At 39.6% G+C, this 14,958-nt stretch overlaps 1 protein-coding gene across 2 annotated transcripts in view; it reads left to right on the top strand.

Moving 5' to 3' along the window:
* LOC5574581 (protein turtle) overlaps positions 1–14,958 on the top strand; it is a 756,452-nt gene that overhangs the window by 670,132 nt on the left and 71,362 nt on the right. For both annotated transcript variants that reach the window (XM_021853722.1, XM_021853716.1), the window contains exons 8-10: positions 187–317; positions 589–748; positions 13,243–13,413. In XM_021853722.1, coding sequence (XP_021709414.1) covers positions 187–317; positions 589–748; positions 13,243–13,413 — 462 coding nt within the window. The remainder of the gene's footprint in view (positions 1–186; positions 318–588; positions 749–13,242; positions 13,414–14,958) is intronic.

Genomic DNA, 14,958 nt, shown 5'->3' with positions numbered 1-14,958 from the left:
AATTTGAAAACAGCTCTGCCAACCAGATTGTCACATCACGTCAAAAAAAGCTATTACTAATTAAATGCACACCTCCCAATTTTCAGCCCAATTACGCATCGCATTTTGTCCTAGCATCCGGAATGACTATCATTATCTCGAACATGGGTAATAATGATTTGTGATTTTGTGTTTCCATTATTACAGATGTTCCTGATGCGTACGTTCGGCTCGGCAGCTCACTGGATCCAGACTCAATCCGCGAAGGCACGGACGTCTATTTCGACTGCATAGTGACAGCTCATCCCGCTGTCTACAAGGTCGAATGGAAACATAATGTAAGTTTTAATCCACGATTCATTCTGTGACTGAGCGTACAGTGTTGGCTGTTTCTGCAATGTGGAACATTTGCTTTCGGAAAAGGTGTTTCGTATGGTTGGATTGGTGTCTTGTATCACAATTAAACAAAGTACAGGATAGAGTTAACCTTATTGTAGGAGCAGCAGCCAACACTGTACAGACACAACAAAATGGCTTTTACCGGTTTGATATCCTTCCATCTATTTCCACGCATCCTGCAACCGAAACCCGGTGAAATGTTAATTACAGAACAAAACACTGCCGCACAACATATCGCAGGGCGTTATCATAAGCAACCACTCGCTGGTCCTGCAGGGAGTCTCCCGAACCACGGCCGGAAATTACTCCTGCGTCGGGTTCAACGCGGAAGGCGAAGGCAGCAGCCCGGTGTTCGAGCTGAACGTGATGTGTAAGTGAATAATTGAATTTTTCATCTGGTAGCCTACAGTTGTCCTCGACCGGTGTAAAATATCCTTGCGGGTGTGGTGGGCAAGTATTGTATGTAACGTACACTGGGAAATGCGCCATAAATTTCAGTCAATCTGAATCACCTGCGTGTTCGTTTCGGTGAGTTTTAGATGGATGACTGCATATTTGGTGATTGAGTTTTTGAGTGTAGATTCAGGAGTTAATAATTACTAGTCTAGTTGAATATGCCATTCAAAAAATGACAGCCCTTAAGTTTTATTTAAGTGATCAATCTTATGCCTAGAAATTTACTTATAATAAAAGCAAGCAAAGAAATTCCGCAAGTTTGAACCAGCAAAACTGTTTGTTCCATTCAACTCTTTTAGTTTGTAAAATGACAATCCTTTTTTGACACTTCAAAAATCATGGTTTGTCAAACTAACAAAGTTGTCGTACTATTCAACAAACAATTATGTAGAAATTAAGAAGGTATTTGTCTGAAGTGTATAGAAAAACTGCACGGTGTAACCATCACCCAAAACATCGTGATTTATGATTTGTGAAAGTTTGCACAACAGTTTTTCCTTATATGACGATGTTTGAAGATACATGGGTTAGTAAAAACGATAGAGATGGGTAAAAAATGTCTAAATTCAAATAAATACTCATAACTCTTTGAAAAAAATATTAAAGTGGATGTAACTGAAAACATTCGGTAGTAAATATGGTATAGTTTTTTTTTAATTTCTATATTAGTATCATTCCAAACATAACATTCATTTCTTATATCTAAGTGCTCTGTGTTATTAGACAACGCTATCATCCTAATTTGGTAAAACAAATTTAAGATTTTATTAACATTTTTTTAACAACATATTACATTTCATTTGCCGTAGCAGTTCAGATTTTTCACAGTTAAGTTGATTTCACCTGCTTATAAGAGAAAAAAACACGTTTTCAATTTGCTTAACCTAACTTATTCTAAATGTATAACGAATTAATCGTGGCAATAGAAGATTGTAACGATTTTTGCCTGACATTGTTTATTATTTTATTTGACATTTGTTCCAATGTTTCAACATTGGATATTCTATGTAACTCATTGGTATTATACCATAAGGGAAGCTTCAGAATTATTTTCAAAATTTTATTTTGAATTCTCTGCAGAGCTTTCTTCCTGGTATTACAACAGCTAGTCCATATTGGTACAGCATACAACATGGCTGGCCTGAAAATTTGTTTGAACATAAAAAGCTTGCTCTGGCTTTAGGACATTTCGTCGAATGACATTTGGTCGAATGACGTTTGGTCGAATGACATTTAGTCGAAAGTACATTTGGTCGAAAGGACATTTGGTCGAATGGACATTTGGTCGAATGGACATTTGGTCGAATGGACATTTGGTCGAATACCTTTGAAACATTTATTTTGGTCGAATGACTTTTTTGAACGGAAAATTGGTTGAAAGCTTATTTTCAAATGGTTTATTGGAATATCATTTTGTAAAATTTATTATTGTTTTCTAAGTTTCGCAAAGTTGGTTAAAAACGTATTCTTATGAATAATCATTAACTATTGTTGAATAATATATCGGACATTTGTTTTTAAATTTTATACATCTTCCTATTTGCCATTTGAAGTTATGACAAAATCTAGGATTTCGTTGATTATTCAAATGAACATTTTAGAAGTAGTTTTTTTAACGTTTACTGAAATATTTGGCTGTAGTGAAAATATCATCATTCATTGAAAAATTGCTTAACAAGTTATTTTATTACTAAACGATGTGAACATAATGATTTTATTATTTATTATTCTTTTAAAATATCATCAATCTTTATAATCAACTGCTGAACTTCATCTGATGGAAGCATTCGGAGAGAGTGCTCGGGATCTTTCTTTGAATTGCGGATCTTGCAGCTTACTGACGTGGATAAGAGTTTTGAATGAGGAAATCAGAATTAAAACGGTAGGAAAAAATTGCTTGAAGGAAAACCTTTATGGCGAAGTGAATGTTAAATGTCGGAAACTCTACTTATGACCAATTGGCTTTTTGTGTCTTTCAGCTCAATAACATTTCTCAAGCATATATGGCTTTGCTAATAGTGTTGATGGCCTCGGGTGAATAACAAAGTTTGCACTAGAAGCTTTCAATTATTCAAAATTAAAATTGTGCTAATACTATGTATCGGAAAGGGAAGACGAGTTGACTGAGGCGACAAAAGTCGCCCAAGTAACAAATTCACAGCAATTTGGCATTCGAGTGGATTTATTAATGTTTTAAGACAGTTACGTGAATGCTATGGTAGCTTGAGGCGACATTTAACGTTGCTAGAAGATGATATTTTGTAAGCCAGCTCTTGGTTGTTTTCAAAACCTTTTAGAGACAAACTATAAAGTTAAAATTTTGTGGCTACAAAAACAGCTTTATTGCAGCATAGAATACCTCATTTAAACTGCTAGTGGTTGCTGAGTAACACTTATTTGTGACGGCCATGATAAAAGCTTGATATAATACACCTTGTTGCCATAAAAGCTGCTTTTAAACTGATTGACTTGCACTTTAATCTTGATAACTTACCTTATTTATACCTCTCAAATCGATATTTGGACTCTTCAGATGCATTACGAATGCATTGCAATGCATTGCGAACACTTATTCTCGACGAACTAATGCCCGTTTTCATTTTTTTTTGCGTATATTCTTCATAATAGCGTACGCAAACTGCAAACTTTGTTGAATGCTGCTTGGTTGCCATAAAAAGCGAAAAAAAAAGCTAAATCATCTTCAATCAGCATTTGTTGAAGCAATTTCACATCTGCAAATGCCGAATCATAATAGTGTGCCCTTATTTGTGTATTTATGATGACAAAACAGCATTTGTTGATGACACTCTATCAATTATGGTTCCGCTATATTAATTTCACTCAGGTTGCCACAATTTCACTTTTTCAAATAATATTATCTCCATGAATTCACTAATCAGATGCTATGGTGTGATGATTTAACTAATTGAATATAATTTAAAGCACAATTACTGCCCAATCAAACCAAGAAATGTTCAATTCTTCACCTAGCGGTTTATTTTATCAAATACTAAATAACTAGAAATATGCCACTTTCAGAGGGGGCACAGGCAAATTTACTTATTTCTCATCACATTTTACAGTAAATCTCACTCGGCACTAAAGATTTGGGCACTATATTCAAATAAATCACTTCAAATAATTAGCACTAAGAAATAAACTATCACAGCCATGTTTTCAATCTTATTTTCTTTTGTTTACGTTGGAAAAAAAACCGGCAAGCTCAACGTTATGATAAAATCATTTTCAAGATGAAGCGACATTCATCTAGAACAGGTGGCCTCAAAATAGCTACCATAAATGCTATTTTGCTTTATTCGTGTGACATAATTATACACTTCATAGCCAACTAGTCACGTTCTAATCTACAAGAGGTTTTGGGGGATGCGATGAAGACAATAGTGCCTGGACCATGGTTTTATGGTCGTTTATTTATAGCACCCTGGAAGTAATTCGTAAAACTAAAATTGTTACTTGGGCGGCTTGCTTCCATTTAAGATCAGCTTATCTCGACTCGCAGAACATGCCTGAACAAAAAAGCAGCATGAAACGTCAAATTGAACAACAAAATTTTGCTAATCGCATATAAATTGTTGGTAAAATGGTTGATACTTTTTCAATTGTTCAATCACTCATGACAAAATGGTACTCTCGACGAAAGCCAGACTAAACGTAAAACTTTGTTTCCATACTGTTTAGATTCGACCACTATCCTTACCACGAAATTACGGTTCGACCAAATATCATTTCCTTTCTGTTGTAACTAAACCTTTTCGACCAAATGTCCATTCGACGAAATATCCGTTCGACCAAATGTACTTTCGACCAAACGTCATTCGACTAAATGTCATTCGACCAAATGTCTTTCGACCAAATGTCATAGAATCGCTTGCTCTAAAGACAAAGTTTGAATTTTCTATTAATAAGAGGATATAGACATTTTATATATTTGTTACATTTGGCTTGAATGCCTTCAATGTGATTTTTGAAAGTTAAATTCTTATCTAGCATGAGCCCTAGATACTTAACTTCATCTGACCAATTTATTGGAACCCCTCGCATCGTGACAACATGTCTACTTGAAGGTTTCAAATAAAGAGCTTTTGGTTTATGTGGGAATATTATTAGTTGAGTTTTGGAAGCATTAGGAGAAATCTTACATTTTTGCAAGTATGAAGAAAAAACAGCCAAACTCTTTTGCAATCGACTACAGATGACACGCAAGCTTCGCTCTTTGGTGGAGAGGCCTGTGTTATCCGCAAACAAGGATTTTTGACATCCCTGAGGTAACTCAGGTAAGTCAGATGTGAAAATATTGTACAAGATTGGTCCCAAAATGCTGCCTTGAGTAACACCAGCACTTACAGGAAGTTTTTCAGACCTGGAGTTCTGATAATTAACCTGAAGTGTACGATTTGACAGAACTTCATTTTAACGATCAAGCCATCATGCCAAACACTGTCGAATGTTTTTTCTATGTCTAGAAGAGCAAGACCAGTCGAATAGCCTTCAGATTTGTTGGAACGAATCAAATTTGTTACACGTAAAAGTGGATGAGTGATCGAATGTCCATGGCGGAAACTGTTCATAGTCAAACACTGGAAAGCAAACTGATTGGACGATATCTAGAAGCTTCTGCAGGATTTTTGTCTTGTTTTAAAATTGTATCAACCTTAGCATTTTTCCATTTGGCAGGAAAATATGCTAATTGAAAACATTTGTTAAATATATCAACTTAGAAAGAATAGCTACTTTCTGGAAGTTTCTTGATGAGGATGTAAAAAATTCCATCAACGCCAAGAGCTTTCATATTATAGATTTTTTTTAATAATAGTTCTCCCTTCTTCCAAATCAGTCTCCCAGGAATTTTCGAATACATTCTCTTGATCAAGAATATTTTCGAAGTCCTAAGTAACTTGATTTTCACTTGGACTAGTGAGTCCTAAATAAAAATTGTGCGCGCATAGCACTTTTTTGAGCAAGCATAGCATAGCATAGCAAGTTTTTGAGCTTTTTCGCAATTAGTTAGTTATAATTTGTTTTCCTTTTTCAATGCTGGTATTGGCTTTCAAGGTTTTTTTTTCAAAATTTTAGATGATTTTCAAGAGGGCTTAGAGCCAAGGTCCAATTAAGAAATGTACTTTCTAAATTTTTGTTTCTTAATTGTGAAAAACGTTTCGTGATTTATTTATACAAATCCTGCCATATAAATTGCCTTCTCCTCTCGTTTTTAAGACGGATCAAGAGTTTAAGATCATCGTTTCTAATCACGGATTCAAATATCACTTCTCATTTTGGAATTACAATGCTAGAATTTGTTAAAGTTTCAAGAGCATTGTCAAAACAATCAAGTTTTGTTTCCAAAGTGGAAGCTGATAGGATTGAGAATCGCTTAATGGGATGTTTGAAATGTAACAGGGACATGATTAGAATCAAAATCAGCATGAGTAATTAGTTGGCTTCAGAGATGACTAGAGTCGGTTAAGACCAAATCAAACGCAGATGGATTTCTAGAACAGGAAATACATGTAGGGCTATCAGGATATTGAATTAAGAAATATCCTGAAGAGCACTCATCAAATAAAATTCTGCCGTTTAAATTACTTTGAGAATTATTTGACCGATGTATGGCATTAAAGCCACCAATGACAAAAAAATGACTTATTGCGACTTGCGAGTCAATTTACGCAAGTCAGTTTGAAGCAAATTAACTTGCTGTCCAGAGCATTGAAAAGGCAAATAGGCAGCTATGAAAGTATATTTACCAAGCTGTGCTTCAACAGAAACACCTGAAGTTTCAAAAACTTTAGTTTCAAATGACGAAAACAGTTGATGTTTTATACGCCTATGAATGATGATTGCAACTCCCCCACATGCACCATCAAGTCGATCATTACGATAAACAAAAAAGTTAGGATCTTTTTTAAGTTTGGATCCAGGTTTTAAATATGTTTCTTTTCCCCGAATGTTGGTTCCCCGAACGCCAGTTCCCCGAATGACCCTTTTCCCCGGATGCCATTTCCCCGAATGATCCAGTTCCCCGAAAAGTGATACTGTTCAAATAGGAGCTCTTATAGTTTTTAGTAGCAAAATGGTGAACTAGAAAGAGCGATAAGAAATCGAAAGAAGGAGATATTTGGTCTCTCTGGACTATAGACATGGTGCCAAAAATGCGGAGGACGGTAAAACTCCTAAGAACCACCAATCAAATAAAGAAGGGTGCATATCAGTTGACCAGAACGTTCACTTCCCTGAAATGTAAAAAGTTATGACAACTAGGGGAGAAGCACCAATTTTCGACCAAGCACTAATATTCGACCCATCCATACGATTTTGGCCTTCTTTGTATGCAAATCCGAAAATTGTCAAAAACTTTTCGAGGGAGTGGGTAATTCGGGGAAACGGGATATTCGGGGAACTGGCATTCGGGGAACTGGCGTTCGGGGAAACGACATTCGGGGAACCGACATTCGGGGAAAAGTAGAACAACCACTATATGCACGTTATTAGCTGTAATAAAATTTAACAGCTCGTCCTCTTTACCATTCAAAGAAAGAGCATCCCAATTTAAAATATTTAAATCATTGTTCATTGGATCCATTAGAAAAACGTTATCCAATAACAATTTGATTAGTAAATTATACACCTACTTGGACTGCTTCAGTCATAGTGGTGGCTTTGAACATTGCATCAATCATTAGATTCAATTGTTCAGTTAGAAAATTAAAATCAGTGGCAGACATATCACTTATCTGATGATTTTCCGCTAGAATTTTTGGTAGACGATGAGGCAGAGTAGAAGTTTCCTGTGACGACAGGGTTTTTTTCCATTTGATTTGAAACATTAAGAATGGGTACACATAGTAAATAAGGGGGGGAGACGTTCAAATTACCTGCTACGATATCGCCAAAGGATTTTCCTTGGAAAGATACATTCGAAATTAAGAGATTCGAACGGCTATTCGATGGATTGAAATTAGTTTGTGAATGAGCATGATTATAATCTTCCTGATGGGTATGATTCCTAATCAAGCGATCGTTAACATGAGCATTGTTCGATACTCTACCAGCGAAATTTCGGAAACGACCGTTATCGTAACGGACATATTATCTTTCATCTGCCTGGCACAATCTTCGACGACTCGCCTATGCGAAGGGCAAGCCCAAAAATTTGACTTATGGTTGCCCCCGCAGTTGGCGCATATGAACTTATCGGTATCTTCCTTCACTGACAGACGTCCTTGGCGTGAGAAGTACCTCCGCAAGTCATGCATTTAGCATCCATATGACAATTTTTTATACCATGACCCTTCTTTTGGCACCGACAGCACTGAGTGAAGTTTTGGTAATTTCCTCCAGGTTTCTGGAAATGTTACCATGTCTCACGGATGTCGTGCATAAGTCTAGCTTTTTCTAAAGCTTTAATATTACTTACTTGCTTATTTGGCTTTACATCAATTATCTTGATAAAGCCTCGCCAACAATATTTCGCCAATTCCCTCGGTTCATGGGCGCTTCTCTCCATCCTCGACTGTGACCCACGCTCTCCAGGTCCTGGTGTACCTGGTCAATCCACCTAGCTCGCTGCGCCCCACGCCTTCTTGTTCCGACCGGATTCGTGGCGAACACCGTCTTTACAGGGTTGTTGTCCGGCATTCTTGCAACATGCCCTGCCCAGCGTATCCTTCCAGCTTTAGCTACCTTCACGATACTGGGTTCGCCGTAGAGTTGAGCGAGCTCGTGGTTCATCCTTCGCCGCCACACGCCGTTCTCCTGCACGCCGCCGAAGATCGTCCTTAGCACTCGGCGTTCGAAAACCCCAAGAGCTTGCAAGTCCTCCTCGAGCATAGTCCACGGCTCATGCCCATAGAGGACTACCGGTCTTATGAGCGTTTTGTACATCGTGCATTTGGTGCGGGGGTGAATCTTTCTTGACCGCAGTTTCTTCTGGAGCCCATAGTAGGCACGACTCCCGCTGATGATGCGCCTTCGTATTTCCCGACTAACATTGTTGTCAGCCGTCAACAAGGATCCGAGGTAGACGAACTCGTCCACCACCTCGAAGGTATCCCCGTCTATCGTAACACTGCTTCCTAGGCGGGTCCTGTCGCGTTCAGTTCCGCCAACCAGCATGTACTTTGTTTTCGACGCATTCACCATTAGCCCGACTCTTGTTGCTTCGCGTTTCAGGCGGGTGAACAAATCTGCCACCGTTTCAAGTTTTCTCCCAATAATATCCATGTCGTCCGCGAAGCAAACAAATTGTCCGGATCTCGTGAAAATCGTGCCTCGACTCCGCATGACACCTTCAAGCGCAATATTGAATAACAGGCACGAAAGTCCGTCGCCCTGTCGTAGTCCCCGCCGAGACTCGAACAAACTGGAGTGTTCGCCCGAGATCTTCACGCAGTTTTGCACACCGTCCATCGTTGCTCTGATCAATCTTGTGAGCTTCCCGGGAAAGCTGTTCTCGTCCATGATTTTCCATAGCTCTATGCGGTCGATACTATCGTATGCCGCCTTGAAATCGATGAACAAATGGTGCGTAGGGACCTGGTACTCACGGCATTTCTGGAGGATTTGCCGCACGGAAAAGATCTGGTCCGTTGTCGAGCGGCCGTCGATGAAACCTGCTTGATAATTTCCCACGAACTCGTTTGCTTTAGGTGATAGACGACGGAAGAGAATCTGGGATAGCACTTTATAGGCGGCGTTTAGGATGATGATTGCACGATGATTTTCACACTCCAGTTTGTCGCCCTTTTTGTAGATAGGGCATATAACGCCTTGCTTCCACTCCTCCGGTAGCTGTTCCGTTTCCCAGATTCTGACTATCAGCCGATGCAGACAAGCGGCCAACCTGTCCGGGCCCATCTTGATGAGTTCGGCTCCGATACCATCCTTGCCAGCGGCTTTGTTGTTCTTGAGCTGTTGAATGGCATCCTTAACTTCCCCCATCGTGGGAGCTGGTTGATTTCCGCTGTCCGTTGTGCTGACGTAGCCATCGCCTTCGCTGTCCTGACCTTCTGTGCCTGTGTTCTCTGCGCCATTCAGGTGTTCATCGTAGTGCTGCTTCCACCTTTCGATCACTTCGCGTCCGTCCGTCAAGATGGTCCCATCCTTATCCCGGCACATCTCAGCTCGCGGCACGAAGCCTTTGCGGGATGTGTTGAGCTTCTGATAGAACTTCCGCGTTTCTTGAGAACGGTACAGCAACTCCATCTCTTGGCATTCCACCTCTTCCAGGCGGCGCTTTTTGTCCCGGAATAAGCGGGTTTGCTGTTTCCGCTTCAGTCTGTATCGTTCCACGTTTTGCCGCGTACCATGCTGCAGCATTGCAGCCCGCGCTGCATTCTTCTCCTCTAAAACCTCCTGGCACTCCTCGTCGAACCAATCGTTTCTTGAGCTCCGTTCCACATATCCGACAACGCTTTCGGCAGCGTCGTTAATGGCTGCTTTGACTGTCCTCCAGCAGTCCTCAAGAGGGGCCCTATCGAGCTCGCCCTCATCCGGCAACGCTGCCTCAAGATGCTGCGCGTACGCATTGGCGACATCCGGTTGTTTCAGCCGCTCGAGATTGTACCGGGGCGGGCGTCGGTACCGTACATTGTTGATGACGGATAGTTTTGGGCGCAGTTTCACCATCACCAGGTAGTGGTCGGAGTCAATGTTGGCGCCACGATAGGTTCTGACGTGTCGGAGAAGTGCCGTCCATCGATCAAAACGTGGTCGATTTGCGATTCTGTCTGCTGGGGTGATCTCCAGGTGTACCGATACGGGAGGCTGTGCTGGAAATAGGTGCTACGAATGGCCATGTTCTTGGAGGCGGCAAAATCTATCAGTCGTAGGCCGTTCTCGTTCGTCAGCCGGTGGGCGCTGAACTTTCCAATCGTCGGTCTGAACTCCTCCTCCTGGCCAACCTGAGCGTTCAAATCTCCTATGATGATCTTGACGTCGTGGCTTGGGCAGCGGTCGTACTCGCGTTCGAGCTGCGCGTAAAATGCGTCCTTGTCATCATCAGTGCTTCCGGAGTGTGGGCTATGCACGTTGATTATGCTGAAGTTAAAGAATCGGCCTTTGATTCTTAACTTGCACATTCGTTCATTGATCGGCCACCACCCGATCACGCGCCTTTGCATATCACCCATCACTATAAAAGCTGTTCCCAGCTCGCGTGTGTTGCCGCAGCTCTGGTAGATGGTATGATTACCTCTAAACGTTCGCACCAGTGCTCCTGTCCAGCACACCTCCTGCAGCGCTACGATGTCGAAACCGCGGGTCTTCAGTACATCGGAGAGTATGCGAGTACTTCCAATGAAGTTGAGAGATTTGCAGTTCCACGTACCGAGTTTCCAATCGCTAGTCCATTTTCGTCGCTGTGGTCTTTGCCGATTGTTCCGGTCCGTATTCTCTCGTTGACGTTCTTGTGCTGATGTGTTTTTACGGCTGGCTTGCAGGGCCTGACACCAACCCCCTAGATTTCCGGAGGACCATTCCTCCTAAATGCTCGGAGGGCCATAGTGCGCAGTTTAGCTTAGAGTCCTTCTCTGGCACTCGGACGATGATCAGCCGCCCCTGAAATGGGGAACAGACGCTGTTGTGAGCCGCTCCTAACGTGGAGTACAGACGCTCCAGGTTTGCAAAAGCAAACCCCCCCTTCCCTGTCAGCATACGACCAAAGTTCCCACCGGGGGTTGGTTACCCGATCTTCCCCAAGGTTACTCGTACCCCGGCCAGTACCACGAGGAGGTAGGGATAGGAGTTGCTGGGCAAGAGGCTAAGGACCGCACAAAGGGGTCTATTTTATTCCTGCAGGTACGCGAGGTACCAATGGTACGCCATGCCCAGCCATTTACCGCGCCAAAGCTTTAATATTATTTAGTTCTTTTTTTTTGTTAAAGTGAACTAAATAATATTCTTGAAAAAAGCTCTTTCCGAACAATGCCAGATAGGGTTCTCTTTTTCATAATGGTGACTTGGACTGGGGAAAATGCAAGTTAATTATTTATTCCATTTTTTGATCTCTTCATGTGGCTTATAGTCACTTGAGAGACCTTTCAAGACAACTTTGGACAATCGGTCAGTTTTGTCGTCATAATTAAATCAATTGTGCTTCTTCTCTTCAAGATGTTTGAAAAGAAGTTCACGATTTTTAAAGGTTTCCGGCAAAACGCGACAGTCTCCTTTCTTTGCTTTTTGGAGGAAACCTAGATTCCCCTAATGGAGTTCAAGATCTTCTGCCTAAATTCCCTTAAATTCTGAACAACTGAACGCGACAGGGTGCACTCTTTGCTTCCTCACTTGAATCAAAGAGCCTGGGCTAGAGGCTGCTTCGATTGGTGTTCGGAATATTTATCTAGAGCATCGAACTGATTGCTCATTTCGACACAATTATTCATTTCACCCTTGAAAGAATGTTCGCATTCCGGAGAAACGTCCTTTCTTCCATTCTTGCCACGTTTAGTGACAGTTTTAAATCCCACTTTTTTGGAAGGAAGTTGTGAATTCAGAGATTCACCCTTCCTTTTGTTTGTAGTTGCAACCATGTTATGTGAATAAATGAAAGAAGACGTCACCTCCTAAGAGGTTTTTCCCAATATGGTGTCCAAGAAGGATTAACACCGCTAGCTTTCGCCAACGGGTCAAACGAAAAATCGAGGCACGGGTCCAAACAAGGATCGTAAAGGGATCAATAGTAAAAAAATAGTACTGAAAAGTAGTGTTTTAGTAGCACTGAAAAGTACTGTTTATAATTTTAGCACTGAAAAGTACTGTTTTTGTAGCATTGTAAAGTACTGTTTTATAGGTTTAGGTAGTTTTTAAAAAAACTTCCAAGCGCAGAGAGAATTCGTGTACGCACAGCACGAAGGTACGATGCGCACTGTACTATGGTTATTAATGAATGTCTACTTCATGCGCAAAGCGAGTAGAAAAAAGAGTAGAGATTATAGATCATGAAGGTCATAACTTCAGAGTAGTTCGGATGGCCTACATTCCATGAAAACTATTCCTTTTTATTCTTATTTTTATATTTTTTTTTAAATTTCATTATTAGTAGCATTTCAAACATTACATTCGTTTCTTATATATAGATGTTCTGTGTCAGACAACACTATCGTCCTAATTTAGTAAAACAAAATTAGGCTTTTATTAAGTTATAGCATTGTTAGTATAATAAGATCGTCATGTATTGACTTCAACCAAAAGTTTCGCCGAACAATGTTATATCAGATAACTTTTTCATTTATAATAATTCAATGCACACCTACTTTTGAAAGCTACAAGTTTATCATCGCATACTGTAAAAGTGACTCTGTCATTCATACATCCATTCCGGTTTTCTGAGTATTTACCTTAAACCACGATTTTCCATTGTCTCTAACCCACTTCATCCATTTTATTTTTCAGATGCACCAACATGTGCCCCCAACCAGCAAAGAGTCTACGGCGTTGCCAAGCAGGAAAATGCTGAGATCAGGTGCATCGTTGACGCTAATCCTCCGGATGTGGAGTTCAAATGGACATTTAATAATTCAGCCGAGAGCATCGACGTGCAGGCGAGCCATATTTCCAGACTAGGTAATTAAGTCCGTCATCGACATCTGTTACGTGTGCGGGACGAACTTAAAAATATCGACGGAGAAAAAAATTGAAATGTATGAATTGGTCTTCCGCAAGCACTCTTTTTGTTTGTCATTTGTAAGCACTTCGGTTAAAATACATGTGACTTTAAAATGGGTTGATAGTCTATTCATGGCTGCATCCAATCGAAAGTACATTTGGTGTAAGAGACATTTGGGTATTGTCGAAATGAATTAGGAAGTTTCGTCGAGTGACATTTGGTCGAACGACGTTTTGAATCGTCGTTTGAATACATTATTTTTTCTACGGTTTACGTCGTTGTTGGCGTAGCATATATTCTCTAGAAAGAATAATACATTCTTTTGAACAAACTGATTCATCAACTCTCGAACTTAGTCAACGGCTAAAAAAACGGAAAATTTCATTAAATCCTTATTTTAAACTTCATTACATCTATTTTTTAGAATTTGAAGAAATAAAAATATCAAATATATCACTCAAAATGTGATTTCAACTGAATGACTATTTGATCATATGTTCTAAAACATTTCAAATAAATGGTTATTCGACAAAATGTCCATTCGACTATATGTACCTTCGACCAAACGTCATTCGACCCCATTGTTCAATCCGTCATTTGATCACTGAACTAAATACAGTCGAAGCTTGTTATAACGACATCGCAAGGGACCGTCGTAATAGAGAAAAGTCGTTGTAGAGAATGGTTTGAACATTAAAATATTTCTAAAGGGAGTCGCTTTAGAGAGCTTTTGTCGCTATAAAAGTTGTCGTTATAACGAGCTCTCACTGTAGTTTGTTTCTGCGACATAAGATAGCAAAGCCGACAGATTCCGATTCTAATCACATTCGAACCAATATAAAAGACATTTGATTTATTTAACAAAAACAGGTATATGAAGTTTGAATCAATGCACAATGGTCGGAAAAAACGAAGTTTGACCAAAACTAGTTTTATCGCCTAAATCGATGAAATATGTAATCTGAATATGTTATTTGACATTATTATTGTTTCAGAAGGGGTTATTCACATATTACGTAACTTTTTTTTTAAAGTTTTTTTTAAATTAAAATACAATCAAATTTGTCTGGAAGCACAAATTTTGTTTGTATTTTAACGAGTTTGATCAAAATATGTATGAAGAGTGGTTAAATATATTCTATATCAACTTTGTATGAAAAATATCGTCAAAATGTATGAAAATATTGCATTATTCAAATAGCTCTAACTTGCAAATCAGCAAATTTCTGCAAAAAATTTAAACGTTTTTTGTACTTAGAAAAGTATGTTTTTTAAAGTGCAATATTCGAATTGGCGGCGACATGACGCGACAAGAGTTGTTTTTCATGTTCAAAATCATCAAAATTACTAAAGTGTAATATTGAAGAGTATTAAAGCTTCAACGAAATATATTTTTTCATCTTCATGCTCGATAAAAGTGTTGAACCATAAGCTTTCAGATAGTGCGTAACTTTGGGAAAATATTGCATTCCATAAATATGATTTTTTGTACTTTATTTAAT

This window comes from Aedes aegypti, chromosome 1, assembly GCF_002204515.2.
Source record: "Aedes aegypti strain LVP_AGWG chromosome 1, AaegL5.0 Primary Assembly, whole genome shotgun sequence".
Lineage (NCBI taxonomy): Eukaryota > Metazoa > Arthropoda > Insecta > Diptera > Culicidae > Aedes > Aedes aegypti.
Note: the sequence above shows the minus strand (reverse complement) of the source record. Positions and strands in the feature narration are given on the sequence as shown.